We start from the raw sequence: 20,800 nt of genomic DNA on the forward strand, positions 1-20,800 counted from the left end.
TTTTTTTGCGAAATTGATCTGAAATTTTGTTACTTATTGAGTTAAGTGATGCTTCTGATAGGGGAACCAGCGGCAGCAGCTTCAAGCACTCCAGCATGGCCGAGTGTCTGCTGCAGAATTGGTCCAGGCAGTTCAGGAGATGCTTTCTGCAGCAGGAATCAGTATGGATGTGGAGAAGCAATCATTACTAGAAACAACAATCACATTGCAAGAGCAATTCAAGGAGTCCCAAGCAGCACTCTTGCTCGAGCAGGTATCTAATGTGAACTATGTATAATTTCATGTATCTCTCCTTGTTCAGTGCACATCTGCCATTTCTGGTTCTCGCAGCATTTTTTCCTACTACTACATGATCATGCTGCCCCTCCACCAATTCTTCTTTGTGCATTGATGCACACGTGTCCTTAGGCAAAGAGAATGCCATGCTTGCATATTTTTCGCCCCTCCACCAATTCTTCTTTGTGCATTGATGCACACGTGTCCTTAGGCAAAGAGAATGCCATGCTTGCATATTTTCCCCAACCTCGAGAGTCTACAAATTCGAAATAGATAAGGTACCTGCTTATCACCCAAAAAAAATTAAAAGCAAAATGCTGAAGTTTAGTGATGAGGAGAGTTAAACCTTCGTTTACAGCAAACAAAGATCTTTCAAACCCTAACTTAAGGAATTTAGGATTCTACATTGTGGTCCAAAAGAAAATGCAAAGCAAAGAATCAAGTAACATTGCCTGTCACCAATTAAGGGACAATACTGACTATTCTCTTATCTGACAACGAAACAAAGAACATAGGAGGCAACTTTGATCAAAGCACTATAGCGTGAATATACTGCATCAATGGTGCTGATAGAATGACTTCACGAATAACTTTTCTCCCCATGTATGGGCTGATTTTGTCTTGTATCATTAATACCATACAGTTGAGAGGCTATTTTTTGGGAATATTAAGGTTTTTATCCTGCATGAAATTTTCAGATATTACTTTGTGTAAAAATAGTTTGAAGTATTTTTATCATCTTTCTTTATGAAAGGATAATAGCGTGAGAAATAGTAGTCGAGAGAATTATGGGAATGCGTGGCTTTTACACCTGACGCTTCTATCTAATTATATATATGTTTTCCAATGAGTGCTTACACTTGTCCAATGTGGGACACTAATATGTATAGTGCTACACTAGCCTATCTAACACTCCTCCTCAAGGCTGTGCATACGCATCGTATGTGCTGAGCTTCCTACATAAATAACTAACTTGAGGATGTGCGAGATATTTGGTAAATATGTCTGCAAGCTGATCATTGAACTTTACAGATCTCATGACAGTAACTTCTGAGAGTGACTTTTCTGTCAAAGTGACAATAAATTTCTATGTTGTTAGTCCTTTCATGGAATACTAAATTTGAAACGATATGGAGCACAACTTGATTATCACAAATAAGTTAAATTTGAGTGGTGACTTCAATTTTTCTAGCTTTGTTCGGTCCTTATGAGTTCACGACTGCCATGAATGGATATTCAGCTTTAGCATTGAATCACTCAATTACACCTTTCTTGGTCTTTCAAAATACTAAATTGCCTCCAACTATAACACAATATCCATATACCCAATAGTCTTCTCATGTCTTCGATCCTGATTAAGTAGCCATTTTCTTGGAGCAAATTTAGTTCAACAAAGGATACAGACTAACGCATCTTCGATGAGTTTCACATGGACTATCTGAAAATGACTGATATCAGGGCTTGTTACAGTAAGATAATTTGTTTTTTTTGGGTTTTCAGCTAATCTTTTGCATCTCTCGGGGTCACTAAGAGGCACGCCCTGACCTGGAAAAAGTTTTACATTAGGATTCATAGGAGCATCAATAGGTTTGTATTTGTCATCCTTATCTCCTCGAGTATATCATGCTGAGAAGAGACATCTGTGGTACATCACAGCAGTTAGAATGGATAGCTTTAATAGAGAATAGGAGAAGAGGAAAAGTTGAATTAGAGGAATTGATTAAATTTTTGCAAGTTCGGATTTAATGTTGAGGAGTGAAAGCGAAAGTGTAGGTAGTGAACAAAAACTCAGCCTTTCTGTCTTTAATTCTATTTTACACTTATTTTAGCTCTTGGCTAGAAACAGAATGGGAAGTAACTTTTAGCTGCCAACATTGACCGTGGCCGACAAAAATAGATACATATGAAGGGTTTTAAATTAACTGGTGTACTTTGTTTTTTCTATAGCAAGCGACTGAAAACACCTAATGCTCTATATCATTCCCTCTCCTCCCTGTTCTTTTCTCCTAAACAGGCTTTTTTTCTTTCGTCTCCTTTCTTTAATCCAACACACTGTTTGGAATGAGTATCGAGTTTCTTCTCCTTTTTTATGAGATTTTTTCATACAAATTTGTTGGTTGTAATTGAGGTTCCACGAAACAGTATTTGATAAAAAGTTTATCAAGTTTCTGCTAAAATCTGCTGCTAATTGCCTTATGAACTCATGAGATGCTAAAGACAATTCACAATACTGTCCTTATTTGTGAAGTAGAAATGAACTATGTCAATATAATGCTAACACCCCCACCTCTTTTTTAGTGGTTGCTTTTCTAGAAACAGAATGTCATTTTCTTGGTCCCTATGAATTTCTACCATATTATCATGAATCGGCCTCTCAAAGTTACAAATATTGTTGCATGTCGAGTAGACGGTCAAAATCTAGAATATGAACTTGGTGAACCTTATGAATTTGCAGGAAAAGTTTGACATGGCTACGAAAGAAGCTGACACCGCTAAAGCAGCATGGTTGTGCCGCATCTGTCTCAACACTGAAGTTGACGTTACTATAGTCCCTTGTGGTCATGTGCTTTGTCGTAGATGCTCGTCTGCAGTTTCCAGGTGTCCGTTCTGTCGGCTTCAAGTCTCTAAGGTTATGAGAATGTTCCGGCCCTGAATACATTGTTGCTGCAAATTACCTACCTTCCTACCGTGAACTTCATTGGTGTTATTCATTTGCCTGGTATGATATTCTTTGCTAAAGGATAATTGATGCAGTTTTGAAGGGTCTCTATTTGAGAGATATTTGAATTATTCTCCCAGTTGCCAAGGAGCTTTACTTTGGATACCATATTAAAGCCCCGATTTATTTCGTGTCAAAAAAGAAATTCTTGCAGATGGAGCGGTATATAGAGAGCTCCACTTTTGAGTTACTTGTATAGATAGGGCATCTTATATTCTTATCATGTACAAAATCTTTGTTTATAAGGTCTAATCATGTACAGAAATTTGCGATGATATTCTAAATGATGTCATTTTAGAAATCAAATCAGAACTGAAAAGTTTATGCTTTTATAGCATCGCGTTTTGTTGCGGCCAAACGCACACGCAAGTATACGCGATCGTCAAGTAATAAAGTGATAAGATAGAGCGTCGAACCCAAGAGGATTTGTTATCAACTATTAACTAGATCAGATTATTTTAATTATCTAAATAAGGATTAAACCAAAAGTATTTGAATCTAAACTAACTAAAACAAAAAGAAAACAAATAATGAGCTTTAAATAGAGGAAGTTCAACTTCGTATGTTATCACTGTGATGAAAACGATCTAGGGTTATGGTCTATCTAACAACTATATTGTATTCTTCACTTGAATTGATTAACTAATTTATCTAGTTTATTGGTTGACAGGGTTAATATTACTCATAAGAATCTGTCAAGTTTTTACTCGCTTATTCAAGCAAACCTAACGCCTATGTCTATGGAACTAGAAATAACAAGAATGCATTTATAATTCATGTATATCAACTAAATAAGGCAATTAGGCATAGGTCTATCCTAACCGCTAATTCATTCCCCGATGCCTAGGTTCAAGAAGTTGCTCTACTCAATCACATATGTAATCTAGAATTCTCACTTTCAAGTTCAATTCTAGATTCGTATATAGTATTCAATTGGTGATCAAGCAATCAAATAATTAATCGCAAGATTGAATAAATAAGCCAATATGATAAAGTAAGAAACCAAAATCAATATTCGAATAACAATAGTCATGAAAGAATCAGAACCTTAGAACGTGAAGTTTAGCTCCACATGACATGGTAACCAAACAACAAATCATCCAAAGAAACATAAAAATTACTAAGTTTGGTGGAAAAAAAACAGAAACAATGAACTCCGGCCTCCACAACCGCTCCTTGCTCTCCCCTGGTTGAATTCCCCTTAAAAACTGCGCTTAGGGACTATCTATAGGTGTAGAAAAAGTCCTAGACGATTTTAACCAAGTACAAGCAAAACAGGGAAAACTTGCCTTCGAAATATACTAGGTGAGCCGCACTAACTTTGGGTGCTATGATGAGTGTTAGGCACTGAGGATAGCACTGAAATTGAGTTCCATATTGGATTACTAGGCACTGGGATAGCACTAAAATTCGGTGCTATAGTGAGTGTTGGGCACGAGCAATGACACTGCTTCATTATTCCTCCATTCTTCTTCCAATCACTTCTACACAAGTAAACAATACAATTAGCTTCAAAAACGTCACAATGCAATCTAAGTATCACTATTATTATACAATAATGTGAGGGGATTATTATCATATTATATGTATTTTTAGTTAAATATCACATTTTAATTTTAAAAATGGCGAGATTAGACAAATAGTTACCGAGTTAACTTGGTTATGCCACTGAAATGAACTCTCAAAGAAATTTTTGGTGGACTCTTCTCGGAACAAGAATTGTCCTTCATTTAGAATAAGTAGGGTTCTGGTTTAAAATTTCCATCTCTTCCTAATACACTCAAATTTAGCGGTGACAAATGGGTTGTCTGGCTGTATTTGGGCTGGTCAAGAGGGCTGACTCATTAAATGGTTCATTGCCAACCCTGTCCAAAGTTCACTTAGGTTAAGATACGTTGGGTTAAGATGGGCTAAACAATGGGTTGTAACCCAACATGCCCATATTGACTCAAATCTTTGCAATACTCTCAACTTTTAAACAAGCATATATAAAATATTCTCACATATATAGTAATGATTTTTATTTTTATCTTTATTTTTCGTAAATATCATTTTGAAATGGTTTACGATGATAAAAAGAAAATCCTTTTTTCCTGTTGCTTCTTATCTTATGTTTTGGAATAAATATCAATTCATGCCTAATAATTTCTTTCCTTAATTCAAATTTAGAACTTTATTTGATAGTTCTTTATATTATTATCACGACCCGGATTTCCCACCCTCGGGACTCGTGATGGCGCCTACTAGTGAAAGCTAGGCAAGCCAACCAATTGAATTATTTACCTTGTTTCCATTTTAATCCGTTAACAGTTAAGAACCAACATTTAATAAACAACAGAATTAAATAAGCGGAGGACTGAATTGCAATGTTTTAATAATACTACCAATACCAATCCATAACAAAACTACACAAGACTGGTGTCACAATTTCACAGACTGTCTAGGAGTACTACAAATAAAGGTCTAAAAAAGTAATACAACGCTATCTCTGGAAATACATGGAAGAAACAGGGTAAAAGGATAGAAGGAGACGCCAAGGCCTGCGGACGCCTGCAGGACTACCTCGGGTCGCCTGATGAACAAGAAGGAGCAATCTCACTACGGTCCGAAAGCTATAGCACCGGGATCTGCACAAAAGAGTGCAGAGTGTAGTATCAACACAACCGACCTCATGTGCTGGTAAGTGCCTAGCCTAACCTCGGCGAAGTAGTGACGAGGCTAGGACCAAACTACCAAATAAACCTGTGCAATTAAATCATATACAATGGAAGAATAAAGGCAGGAATTTACAATTTAACAATAAAAGGGGGAGAGAGACATGCTGCGGGGATATCAAGTAACAACAGGAAACAAATAAATAACCGTAAAGAACACCATAACTCAAATATCAACAATAATCAGGAAATCAAGACAAGTGCACGGCATCACCCTTCGTGCTTTTACTCTTGTCCTCACCAAATATCAATATAATTGGCACGACATCACCTTTCGTACTCTTACCTCACAAAATCATGGCACGGAATGATCTTTCGTGCATTATCACTCATATAAAGGCACAGAATGGTACATCGTGCAGCATGGCATCACCCTTTGTGCATTAATGCCCTCTCACAAATATCATGCACGGCATCACCCTTCATGTTTTAACATTCTCTCACCAAAACAATGCACGGCATCACCCTTCATGCTTTAACGCTCTTCCTCACCCAAATAACAATCACAATCAATAAGGGCAAGGAAATAAATAAATTACAATAAAATCCCGACAAGGGAACAATAGTACAACAATCATATCCAGGCAAAGAAAATAACATTAAAAGCAACAATGTCTCGGCAAGGGAGACTTCTCTTTTTCACATTTAATTCACATCTCATTTCACAACTTGAGCCAATGCTCTATAATGCTCAATTATCAATGATACTTTCACAATTCAATTCACAACTTGAGCCAACACTCTACAATGTTCAAGTACCAATAATACTTCCACAAATCAACTCACAACTTGAGCCAACGCTCTTAAATGTTCAATTACCAAATTTACTTCCACAAGCCTTGTTCAACAATAGAAATATCACATAAGGCATGTATAATACAAAACGGAGTCACATTAATCATAGTATAAGACTCACGGGCATGCTTGACACCAACGTATAGATACTCGTCACCATGCCTATACGTTGTATCAACAATTAACACATAGCAAATAGGACACGACTCCTAATCCATCAAGCTAAGGTTAGACCAAACACTTACCTCGATGCCACGAACACAATTCAAGCCTCAACTACCGCTTTACCTCTTGATTCCACCACCAATTCGCTTGTATCTAGCCACAAGTTACATAACTATATCAATAAATGCTAAATGAATCAATTCTAATGCATGAAAATAGGTTTTCTAAAGTTTTTCCCAAAAAGTCAAAATCAACCCCGAGCCCGCTTGGTCCAAATCCGAAATTTAGACCAAAACCCGATTACCCACCCCCCGAGCCCGAATATATAATTGGTTTTGGAATCCGACCTCAATTTGAGGTCTAAATCCCCAAATTTCATTATTCTTAGGTTTTACCCAAAATTCCCAATTTCACCATGAAAATCCTATATTCTAGGATGAAATCTTGCAAAAAGAAGTTAAGAAGTGAAAGAAATGAGTTTAAAATTACTTACTTGTGTTTTGGGGAAAGAAAGACTGCTTGAAAAATTGCTCTTTATGTTTTAGGTTTCTGAAAATGGTAAAATAACTGAAAAGTCCTGTTTATATACTCCTCTCAAACCCTCACTGCGGACCGCATAAAATGGATTGCGGTCGCGGAGCTCCACCGCGGACCGCATAATATCGAGCGCGGCCGCGAAAGGCTTGGCCTTGCTCACCGCGGACCGCATAAATCCCACCGCGGTCGCGAGAAAGCTTTGCGGACTGCGAAGTCAGGTTCAGAGACCTGCAACTCCTCTGAACCTGCAATAGCTATTTTTCTAAGTCTAAATTCACTCCGTGGCCTATCCAAAACTCACCCGACCCTCGGGGCTCCAAACCAAACATGCACGCAAGTCCGAAAACATCATATGGACTTGCTCGTGCGATCAAATCATCAAAATATCATCAATTACTATGAATTAAGCCTCAAATTCATGAAATCACTTAAGAACATCAAAATTTTTAATTTTCTCAAATAAGGTCCGATTTATACTAAACAGACTCCGATTCTCACCAAACTTCACAGATTTCACTAATTTATTATTTCAAACTTGTACGGGGCTCCGGAACCAAAATACGGGCCCGATACCATTAATTTCATCATCTTTCATTTCTCAAAAACTCTTATATTTTCTAGAACACAATTTTTCTTCAAAAATTTATTTCTCAGACTTGGGACCTTGGATTTCACTTCCGGGTCCCATATTTTTCTATGGACCCTCCAGGACCGTCGAATCACGGGTCCGGGTCCGTTTCCCCAAAATATTGACCAGAGTCAACTCAAATTCATTTTTAAAGCAAAACACATCATTTTTCATAGATTTTCACATAGGGGCTTTCCGGATACGCACCCGGACTGCGCACACAAATCGAGGTGAGACAAAAAGGAGGTTTAAGGCCTCGAGACACAGAATTTATTTCTAAAACAAGTGATGACCTTTTGGGTCATCACATTCTCCACCTCTAAAACAACCGTTCATCGTCAAACAGACATAAGAAGGAAGTACCTGAGTCGGAGAAAAGATGGGGATATCGGCTCCGCATATCGGGCTCGGACTCCCAGGTCGATGCCTCAGCAGGCTGACCTCTCCACTGAACACGAACAGAAGGGAAACTCTTCGATCTCAACTTGCGAACCTTCCGGTCTAGAATAGCTACCGGCTCCTCCTCACAAGACAAGTCCTTGTCCAACTGGACAGTGCTGAAATCTAACACGTGGCATGGATCGCCGTGATACTTCCGAAGCATGGACACGTGAAACATTGGATGCACGACTGATAAACTCGGCGGCAACAAAAGTCTGTAAGCCACCTCCCCCACTCAATCAAGAATCTCAAACGGGCCAATGAACCTAGGGCTAAGCTTGCCCCTCTTGCCAAATCTCATCACGCCCTTCATAGGCGACAACCGAAGCAACACCCGCTCGCCGACCATGAATGCCATATCACGAACCTTATAGTCGGCATAACTCTTTTGCCTGGACTGATCTGTACGAAGCCTATCCTGACCTTGTCCAAGGCATACTGTACTAGATCCGCACCCAACAACCGAGCCTTTCCCGGCTCAAACCACCCAACCGGCGATCGACACCGCCTACCATATAAAGCCTCATAAGGAGCCATCTGAATGCTCGACTGGTAACTGTTGTTGTAGGCAAACTCCTCTAAAGGAAAAAACTAATCCCATGAGCCTACAAAATCAATAACACAAGCTCGGAGCAAATCCTCCAAAATCTGAATAGTACGCTCGGACTGCCCGTCCGTTTGAGGATGAAATGATGTGCTCAACTCAACTCGTATGCCCAACTCACGCTGAACTACCCTCCAAAAATGCGGGGTAAACTGCGTACCTCGATCAAAAACGATAGACATAGGCACACCATGAAGACGAACAATCTCCCGGATATAGATCTCAGCTAACCTCTTAGAAGAATAGGAGACTGCCACAGGAATGAAATGCGCTGACTTGGTCAGCCTATCAACAATAACCCATACTGAATCGAGCTTCCTCTGAGTCCGTGGGAGTCCGACAACAAAGTCAATAGTGATACGCTCCTACTTCCACTCAGGAATCTCAATCTTCTGGAGCAAACCACCAGGTCTCTGATGCTCGTACTTTACCTGCTGACAATTCAAACACCGAGCCACATACGCAAAAATATCCTTCTTCATCCTCCTCCACCAATAATGCTGCCGCAAGTCCTGATTCATCTTAGCGGTGCCCGGATGAATAGAGTACCGGGAACTATGGGCCTCCTCTAGAATCAACTCTCGAAGTCCATCGACATTAGCCACACAAATACGACCCTGCATCCTCAAAACTCCATCATTTCCAACTGTAACCTGCTTGGCACCAGTGTGCTGCACTGTGTCCCTTAGGACACACAAATGGGGATCATCATACTGCCGATCTCGGATGCGCTCAAATAATGAAGAATGAGCAACTGTGCAAGCTAACACACGACTGGGCTCGGAGACATCCAACCTCACGAACTAATTGGCCAAAGCCTGAACATCCAAAGCAAGCGGTCTCTCACCGACCAGAATATACGCAAGACTGCCCATGCTGGCTGACTTCTTACTCAAAGCATCGGCCACCACATTGGCCTTCCCCGGATGGTATAAGATGGTGATATCATAGTCTTTCAGGAGCTCCAACCACCTTTTCTGCCGCAAGTTTATCTCCTTCTGCTTGAACAAATACTGTAGACTCTTGCGATCCGTGAAAACCTCACATGACACGCCATATAAATAGTACCTCCAAATCTTCAGCGCGTGAACAATGGCTACTAACTCCAAATCATGGACTGGATAGTTCTTCTCATGAATCTTCAACTGACGTGAAGCATAAGCAATGACCTTGCCATCTTGCATAAACACCGCACCAAGTCCAATACGAGATGCGTCACAATAAACAGTATATGGCCCTGAACCTGTGGGCAAAACCAACACTGGCGCCGTAGTCAAAGCTGTCTTGAGCTTCTGAAAGCTCGTCTCACACTCGTTCGACCACTTGAACTGGGCACCCTTCTGAGTCAACCTGGTCATCGGGGCTCCAATAGATGAAAACCCCTCCACAAACTGACGGTAATAGCCCGCCAAACCCAAGAAACTCCAGATCTCTGTAGCTGATGCGGGTCTAGGCTAGTTCTTGACTGCCTCTATTTCTTCGGATCCACCTGAATACCCTCTGCTGAAATAATATGACCCAGGAATGCAACTGAACTCAACCAGAACTCACACTTAGAAAACTTAGTATACAACTGATTATCTTTCAAAGTCTGAAGAACTACTGTCAAATGCTGCTCATGCTTCTCCCGGCTGCGGGAATAAATCAAAATATCATCAATGAAGACGATCACGAAGGAATCCAAATAAGGCCTGAACATTCGGTTCATCAAATCCATGAAAGCTGCTCGGGCATTTGTCAATCCGAATGACATCACCAAGAACTCATAATGCCCGTACCGAGTGCAGAAAGTTGTCTTAGGGACATCGGATGCCCTAATTCTCAACTGATGGTAGCCAGATCTCAAGTCGATCTTAGAAAACACTTGGGCACCCTGAAGCTGGTCAAACAAATCATCAATCCTTGGAAATGGGTACTTATTCTTGATTGTGACCTTGTTCAATTGCCGGTAATCTATACACATTCTCATTGATCCGTCCTTCTTCTTAACGAACAACACTGGCGCACCCCAAGGCGAGACACTAGGTCTAATGAAGCCTTTATCAAGCAAGTCTTGCAATTGCTCCTTCAATTCTTTCAACTCAGGCGGGGCCATACGATACGGCGGAATAGAAATGGGTTGAGTGCCCGGAGCCAAATCAATGCAGAAGTCAATATCCCTGTCGGGTGGTATAACCAACAAGTCTGAAGGGAAAACCTCAGGAAACTCACGAACAACAGGCACAGAATCCATAGAAGGAACCTCAGCACTAGAATCGCGAACATATGCCAAATAGGCCAAACACCCCTTTTTGACCATACGCCGAGCCTTCATATATGAGATAACACGACGGGTAGAATGACCAGGAGTCCCTCTCCACTCAAGACGAGGTATACCCGGTAAGGCTAAGGTCACAGTCTTGGCATGACAATCCAAGATAGCATGGTAAGGTGATAACCAGTCCATCCCCAATATGACATCAAAATCAACCATATCCAAAAGTAACAAATCTACTCGAGTCTCAAGACCCCCAATCACAACTATACAGGAACGATGGACACGATCTACCATAATAGAATCACCCACCAGTGTAGATACATATACAGGAGTACTCAAGGAATCACTAGGCATGGCCAGATACGGTGCAAAATAAGATGACACATAGGAGTATGTAGATCCAAGATCAAATAGAATTGATGCATCTCTACTACAAACTAGAACAGTACCTGTGCATCTTTGGGACGACCTGCTGCTGGCTGGCCTCCACCTCTAGCGGCCTGACCTCCACCTCTAATACCTCTACCTCCACCTCTAGCACCTCTACCTCCACCTCTGGCTGGCTGGGCGGGCTTTTGAACACTCAGTGCCTGAACCATGGCACGAGAACCCTGATGCTGAGAGCTGCTCGATGCTCTAGGGCAAAATCTAGCAATATGACCCGTATCGCCATAAGTGTAACAAGCCCTCGGTTGCTGAGGCTGCTGACCTTGACGACCTGAATGACCACCCCGAAAACTCTGGAGCGGCGGTGCACTGATAGGAGCTGGTGGTACACTGTAGGACTGCTGATCAGAATACTGCATATGAGAACCACGGCCTCCTGAAGCACCGTGCGAAACCTGAAGTGCTGGTTGAAAAGTCCTAGGAGGATGCCTCTACCAAAAAAATCCCTGCCTCCAGACGAGGCACCACTGAATCTGCCTGAATTACGAGGCCTCTTGTCAGACCCCTGACCACCCCCCTGGGATAAAACCATCTCAACCCTCCTGGCCACATTTGCCGCCTCCTGAAAAGAAATCTCACTCCCCATCTCCTTGGCCATCTAAAGTCGAATAGGCTGAATGAGTCCCTCAATGAACCTCCTCACTCTCTCTCTCTCTCAGTGGGAAGTATAAGGAGAGCAGGGCGGGCCAAATCAATAAACCTGGTCTCGTACTGAGTAACAGTCATGGAACCCTACTGGAGACGCTTAAACTTCCTCCGATAGCTCTCTCTCTGAGTGATAGGAAGAAACTTCTCCAAAAATAGCTGAGAAAACTGAATCCAAATCAAAGCTGGTGACCCAGCTGGCCTGGCCAAACAATAATCTCTCCACCAAGTCTTGGCGGATCCAGATAAGCGAAAAGCAGCAAAGTCGACCCCATTGGTCTCCACTATCCCCATGTTCCTGAGAACCTCATGACAGCTATCTAAATAATCCTGGGGATCCTCAGAAGATTCACCGGTGAAAGTGGTAGTGAAGAGCTTGGTGAACCTGTCCAATCTCCATAAGGCATCAGCAGACATAGCTGCTCCATCACCGGTCTGAGCTACCACACCCGGCTGAACTGCTCCAACCGGCTGAGCTGCTGGAGTCTAAAACTGGGGAGCCATCTGCTCTGGAGTGCGGGTAGCGGGAGTCTGGGCTCCTCCTCCAGCCTAAGAGACGGCTGGTGCTACAGGAAGCAAGCCTGCCCGGGTGACACTCTCCATAAGGCCCACTAGACGGACCAGAGCATCCTGGAGTACTGGGGTAGCATGAACCCCTCTGGGACCTGAGCTGGTCCTACTGGAACTGCCTGGGCTGGAACCTCCTCGTCAAACTCAACCTGAGGCTCCGCCACTGGCGCTGCTGCTCTGGGCTGAGCTCTGCCCCTGCCTCGACCTCTAGCACAGCCTCGGCCTCGCCCTCTGCCCCTCGTGGGAACTGCTGTTGGGGGCTAGGGCTGCTGATCAGTAGATGAGGAAGCGTGTGTTCTCGCTATTTGCGAAAGAACAGAGTAGAAATTCAATTAGCATTGAGAAACCAAACCGCACGACAGGAAAGAATATATGTGAAGTTTTTCCTAACTCTGTAGCCTCTGGGGGATAAATACAGACTTCTCCGTACCGATCCCTCAGACTCTACTAAGCTTGTTCGTGAATTGTGAGACCTAAGTAACCTAGAGCTCTGATACCAACTTGTCACGACCCGGATTTCCCACTCTCGGGAGTCGTGATGGCGCCTACTAGTGAAAGCTAGGCAAGCCAACCAATTGAATTATTTACCTTTTTCCATTTTAATCCGTTAATAGTTAAGAACCAATATTTAATAATACTACCAATACCAATCCATAACAAAACTACCCAAGACTGGTGTCACAATTTCACAGACTGTCTAGGAGTACTACAAATAAAGGTTTGAAAAAGTAATACTACGCTGTCTCTGAAAATACATGGAAGAAACAGGGTAAAAGGATAGAAGGAGATGCCAAGGCTTGCGGATGCCTGCAGAACTACCTCGGGTCGCCTGATGAACAAGAAGCAGCAATCTCACTGCAGTCCGAAAGCTATTGCACTGGGATCTGCACAAAAGAGTGCAGAGTGTAGTATTAGCACAACCGACCCCATGTGCTGGTAAGTTCCTAGCCTAACCTCTACGAAGTAGTGACGAGGCTAGGAGCAGACTACCAAATAAATCTGTGCAATTAAATCATATACAGTGGAAGAATAAAGGCAGGAATTTACAATTTAACAATAAAAGGGGGAGAGAGACATGCTGCGGGGATATCAAGTAACAATAGGAAATAAATAAATAACCGTAAAGAACACCATAACTCAATATCAACAATAATCAGGAAATCAAGACAAGTGCACGGCATCACCCTTCGTGCTTTTACTCTCGTCCTCACCATAATCGGCATGGCATCACCCTTCGTGCTTTTACCTCACAAAATCATGGCACGGAATGATCCTTCGTGCATTATCACTCATATAAAGGCACGGAATGGTACATCGTGCATTACGGCATCACCCTTTGTGCATTAACACTCTCTCACAAATATCATGCACGACATCACCCTTCGTGTTTTAACACTCTCTCACCAAAACAATGCACGGCATCACCCTTCGTGCTTTAACGCTCTTCCTCACCCAAACAACAATCACAATAAGGGAAAGGAAATAAATAAATCACAATAAAATCCTGGCAAGGGAACAATAGTACAACAATCATATCCCGACAAGGGAAATAGCATTAAAAGCAATAATGTCCCGGCAAGGGAGACTATATCATAATCCTCTTCTCCTTTTCACATTTACTTCACTTCTTATTTCATAACTTGAGCCAATGCTCTATAATGCTCAATCACCAATAATACTTTCACAATTCAATTCACAACTCGAGCCAACGCTCTACAATGTTCAAGTACCAATAATACTTCCACAATCAACTCACAACTTGAGCCAACGCTCTTAAATGTTCAATTACTAAATTTACTTCCACAAGCCTTGTTCAATAATAGAAATATCACATAAGGCATGTACAATACAAAACAGAGTCAAATAATCGTAGTATAAGACTTACGGGCATGCTTGACACCAACGTATAGATACTCGTCACCATGCCTATACGTTGTACTCAACAATTAACACATAGCAAATAGGACACGACTCCTAATACCTCAAGCTAAGGTTAGATAAAACACTTACCTCGATGTCACGAACACAATTCAATCCTCAACTATCGCTTTACCTCTTGATTCCACCACCAATTCGCTTGTATCTAGCCACAAGTTACTTAACTATATCAATAAATGCTAAATGAATCAATTTTAATGCATGAAAATAGGTTTTCTAAAGTTTTTCCTAAAGAGTCAAAATACACCCCGGGCCCGCTTGGTCCAAACATGAAATTCGGACCAAAATCCGATTACCCATTCACCCCCGAGCCCGGATATATAATTGATTTTGGAATCCGACCTCAATTTGAGGTCTAAATCCCCAAATTTCATTATTCTTAGGTTTTACCCAAAATTCCCAATTTCACCATGAAAACCCTAAATTCTAGGATGAAATCTTGCAAAAAGAAGTTTAGAAGTGAAAGAAATGAGTTTAAAATTACTTACTTGTGTTTTGGGGAAAGAAAGAGTGCTTGAAAAATCACCCTTTACGTTTTAGGTTTCTGAAATTGGTAAAATAACTAAAAAGTCCCGTTTATATACTCCTCTCACACCCTCACCACGGACCACATAAAATGGATTGTGGCCGCGGAGCTCCACCGCAGACCGCATAATATCGAGCGCGGCCGCGAAAGGCTTGGCCTTGCTCACCGCGGACCGCATAAATCCCATCGCGGTCGCGAGAAAGCTTTGTGGACCGTGAAGTCAGGTTCAGAGACCTGCAACTCCTCTGAACCTGCAACAGCTATTTTTCTAAGTCTAAATCCACTTCGTGGCCTATTCAAAACTCACCTGAGCCCTCGGGGCTCCAAATCAAATATGCACGCAAGTCCAAAAACATCACACGGACTTGCTCGTGCGATCAAATCATCAAAATAACATCAATAAGTATGAATTAAGCCTCAAATTCATGAAATCACTTAAGAACATCAAAATTTCCAATTTTCTCAAATAAGGTCCGATTTATACTAAACGGACTCCGATTCTCACCAAACTTCACAGATTTCACTAATTTATTATTTCAAACTTGTACGGGGCTCCGGAACCAAAATACGGGCCCAATGCCATTAATTTCATCATCTTTTATTTCTCAAAAACTCTTATATTTTCTAGAACGCAATTTTCTTCAAAAATTTATTTCTCATACTTGGGACCTCGGATTTCACTTTCGGGCATACGCCCAAGTCCCATATTTTCCTACGGACCCTCCGGAATCGTCGAATTACGGGTCTGGGCCCGGGTCCGGGTCCATTTTCCCAAAATATTGACCGGAGTCTACTCAAATTCATTTTTAAAGCAAAACACATTATTTTTCACAGATTTTCACATAGGGGCTTTCCGTATACGCGCCCGGAGTGCGCACACAAATTGAGGTGAGACAAAAAGGAGGTTTAAGGCCTCGGGGCACAAAATTTATTTCTAAAATAAGTGATAACCTTTTGGGTCATCACAATTATAATACTAACAAAGATCGAGTTTTTGACCAATAGTGTCCCTTATCTTTAAGGGTAGGTCTATTTTGGTCCCTCAAATATAAGCCTGAGCATATTTAGTCCCTTAAGTATGCTAAAGTGGAGCACCTTTAGTCTTATTTACAGAATGTGTTAAAAAACTAATAGTGTTAACCAACTCTGATTCATGAAGCAAATCTTTAGCTCTGAAGCAAAACGTTTCCTCTCCTTTTATTCGATAACACAAATTATCACTTTAATTCCTCATTTTTAGATAATGCATTCTAAAATTTTTACCTTGAAAATATCCCCACTAGATAGCAGCTGTAAAAATAATAGCCAAAAAATGTATAAAATTTATATATTATTTTGTATATATATACATTTTGTATCTTAATATACAATAATTATACAAATTTTATATACTTTTTCGGTTATTAGATGTAAATAGTGTCTGGCGTGGGCTAAAAGTGATAATATAATCTGATTATTCGTTTGCTTCACTAATATGCCTAGAAGTGATCGTGACAGCTCTATTTTTTTTCAAATTTTAACTTTTCTTTTTGGAAAAATCAAACGAAATTGTTAAAAATAAAAGTTTCAACGTTAAAATCTTAAATTTATCAGCTATGTACTATTAGTGGGTGTTGGTTTATAAAATATTTTCGATAAATAAATTAAAAAGACGGTGAGTACCGAAACCAACCCGTAATTGGTCTTGGAAAGATTCTGTCAGTGAAACAAAAGGTGCTTCACTTTAACATACTTAAGGGACCAAATATGCTCAGGATTATATTTGAGGGACCAAAATAGACCTACCCTCAAAGATAAGGGATAATATTGGCCAAAAACTCTTTGTCATAACCACCAACCCACCTCCCACCTCCCACCACAACCAACCCCCTCCCACCTCCACCCTAAATAGAAATATTATTTAGAGTACTTTCTTTTCATGTTGTAGATACAATATTTTCTTTTTTATTTCAACAAAATGAATATTTTCTATTTATGATGTAGAAAAAGTATTTTCTTTCATTTCAACAAAATAAGTACTTTATTTTTATGTTATCGAAAAAGTATTTTCTTTTACTTCAACAAAAAGAGTACTTTATTTTCATATTACAGAAAAAGTATTTTATTTCTTTTCAATAAACTGAGTACTTTATTTTTATGTTGTAGAAAGAGTATTTTTGTTTTGCTTCAACAAGAAAAATAGTATTTTCTTTTCAGTTAAGAAGCTCAAATTTCAACGTTGTTCTTTTGTGAAAAATTAAAGCAACATATTAGTTCCTTTGAATGTGTGTAAAATTTTAAAAGAATAATTGGATTCTTGAAGCAAATTGAGTCCTGAAAATGTTGGGCATTTTTTTGGAGAGGGTGAGGGTGGGGAGGTATAGGAAACATGGGGATTTGGGTGGGAGGGGGGGGAGGGGGTTGAGGAGAGTAGCATAAAAAATTATTTTCTTAAAATATATTTTTGGCTCTCTAACCAAATACTAAAAAATATTTTTTGCAAAAATATTTTTTCACTCACCAACAAAACATGGGAAAATAAGTGATAAAATCACTCATTTTCTAGGAAAATCCAAATACACCCATAGAAGCTCTAAAGGGCAATTGCTATTCATGGGTCAGTTTGGGCTGAAATCATAGCTGATTTGGACTACTAAAATAAAGAGAAAACTACCTATAATGGCCGTTGAAAAAAACTATAAGCCCAAAGTTTTGCACAAAACCCGAAATGTCCAATCGAATAAAACTAATATCAAATTATAGCCCATCGGATAAAACCAATAGACAAAAGACAGAAGTAAATTTTGGTACTAACTTTTTTATCTTTCCTAGATATTTTTCCTTCCCAACACCAAATTGTTTTCTCTTTCTTACGTATCACACTTGACTTTTTACTCTTTCTATATTTTTTTACTTCTTTTCTTCAATTCTTTTAATTCTAACACCTTTTTTTCTCTCTCTTACTTTTACTTTTTTTTATTACTATTTAATATTGGATTTAATAATAGGCGAAGTGCAGTGTGTGTGTGTGTATATATATATATATATATATATATATTATTTTGCAATGTATAAATATTGTATCCTAAGTTCGATAGTGTATCCTTAGTGTATATTGAGCCTATCTTGAGTGTGCTTGTGTATATAAAGTGTATATATTTGTGTACCCCAAGTGTATTTTGTATCGTGAATGTATAATCTGTCTGAACAATGTATCAAAATTGTATATACATGTGTATTTGCTAATATGTAAACATAGTGCGTATAAATTATATACACATTTTGTATGTGTAATGTGTGCACACCGTGTATTTAGAGTGTATCATGTATTTTTGTATAGTGACAATCTTTTTTGTATATATTTTATATCGTTATATCTATTTTGTATATTTTTTGTATAGTGACAGTCTATTTTGTATATATTTTGCATAGTGATATCTATTTTGTATATTTTTTGTATAGTGACAGTCTATTTTTGTGTACATATATATATATATATATATATATATATATATATATATATATATATATATATATATATATTATGTTGTGATTGACACAATTAGTAAACACAATTGTGTAATTGAAATAATTGTCAAACAACAGGTTACCTCATTAAAACTGATATTAATTCACAAGCAAGACAAATAAGCATAAATAAAGCAAAACAGAATACTTCATTGATGTAAATACAATCTACTAAGCTCATTAATTTCTTGGTTGCACCAATTTAACATAACTGCATTACTTACATTAATCTTAAAGCCACATAAACTAAAAAATCCACCTAAAACAACAAAGTATATGTCTGTCACACGTGCCACCTATATAAAAGCCACACCAGTTGTGCTTTTTTAGAGGACAAAAACTAGTGAGTGCCTCGTTGATCTCTATGTAGCCCATGCTCACCACTTCTCTTTTGAACTTTCTTGAGAATAACACCAAACAGTACACACACAAAACAACAAAAAAACTTAAAGAGAGAGAAACAATTCAATCTCTCTCTCTCTCTCTCTTTCTGTCTTTAAGCTTATCAGCTACCTCTATTCATATCCAAGAACATCAATGGGCGAGGTTCACTTTGCTCTTTACCCCATTTCGTTTTTTTTTTTTTTTGGGGTTATAGGAAGAGAAGAAGAAACCAGAAGAAGTGATCTTCAAATTGAAACAAGAAATTAAGCCCTCTATGGTTGGTCCTAAGAGGTCTGTTCTGTAGTATTTGCTAGCACATTGCAATTGGAGATTGAGCATCGTTTGGTCTTGATTTAGCAGTGATTTTGGAGTTCCTGAGTTGTGCCAACGCTCCTGGCTTTATGTATGTATAATACGACGGCATTGAAGATCTCAAATTCCTGCTTCTTATCTTAGATTTCATTTTTCTATTTTGGAACTTGGGTTGGAATTGGAGAAGAGCGATTTTTGGATGAAGGACGGGACTGTGCTTCCGTGATAGTTGGGGGTGTCTAGCCTTTTAATTAGTTTTGGGCTATAAAATACATACTGCAATTTTGTGGCCAGCGGCTAATATTAATTTCTAGCAGATGGCCATAAATAAGTTTGCTCAAAGTTAGAGAAAACTGCTGTAACTGAAAGCAACAAAATATAAGTTGTGTCAAAATATAATTCACTTGCCTTGAATGAAAGCTCTAAATACAGTGACATACCACCCCCAAAAAAAGGGTCTCTTTTTTACTTTTGTAAAATATNATGAAGCTGCTCACGACCTCAGGCTGCAGAACGCAGCATTTGAACTCAAAACGACCGGTCTGGTCGTTACACAATGATATTGGCGACTCACTTTCAAATCATGGATTTTGGTTTTTTTTTTGAAATTCCAAATTCGTTTTTCCCCGAAAAGGGTATAATAAAGGGAGCTATTTCCAACTTGAAGTGACAATCGAAACGAGATTCATTTATTAAGAGATTCAGTGTCGCCACTTGGGAGATTTATGGTGTCCCAAGTCACCGGTTGAATCCCGAATCGAGGAAAAGAATGACTCTGTATAACAGTCCGCGAACCAGAAATCCGAGTAAGAAATTTTGTTAACCCAGGAGAAGGTGTTAGGCATTCCCGGGTTCCGTGGTTCTAGCACGGTCGCTCAACTGTCATATTTGGCTAGATATCTGATTTTAAAACATGTTTTGACTTATGTGCTTTTTAACTTTAAACCGCTTTATTATTATTTTTAAAGAGAATTGCAACGTCGTGAAAACACGTCTCGAACCACGTCACATAAATGCACCCATGGTTTTTGAAACATTTCAACTTCGTTGGGATTTGGATTTGGGTCACATAAATGTGCACCCGAGTTTAAGAAAGTAATATTATTAAATGCCGGGCCTAAAGCAACTAGCGTATTATTAACTTTGCAGGGGCCATGGAAATTCGCTAAATGGCACGCTTCGATTCTAATTTCAACGGATTTGTACTCAAACTAAACGCAAACTACGGATGTTCATAATCATTTTACTAAACTACCTTGAGATTAGCGTGGAAGGTCAAGAATTAGCAATGTAATTTACGTCAAACTAACTTTAAATACCTTTACGTAATACCTT

At 39.5% G+C, this 20,800-nt stretch overlaps 1 protein-coding gene across 1 annotated transcript in view; it reads left to right on the forward strand.

Moving 5' to 3' along the window:
• LOC109215886 (sacsin) overlaps window positions 1-3,327 on the forward strand; it is a 42,847-nt gene extending 39,520 nt beyond the window's left edge. The window contains exons 12-13 of the mRNA XM_019380005.1: window positions 62-253; window positions 2,732-3,327. Of these exons, the coding sequence (XP_019235550.1) occupies window positions 62-253; window positions 2,732-2,929 (390 nt within the window). The 3' untranslated portion in view covers window positions 2,930-3,327. The remainder of the gene's footprint in view (window positions 1-61; window positions 254-2,731) is intronic.
• Window positions 3,328-20,800: the final 17,473 nt, after the last annotated feature.

This window comes from Nicotiana attenuata, unplaced genomic scaffold, assembly GCF_001879085.1.
Source record: "Nicotiana attenuata strain UT unplaced genomic scaffold, NIATTr2, whole genome shotgun sequence".
In the NCBI taxonomy this organism is placed as follows: Eukaryota; Viridiplantae; Streptophyta; class Magnoliopsida; order Solanales; family Solanaceae; genus Nicotiana; species Nicotiana attenuata.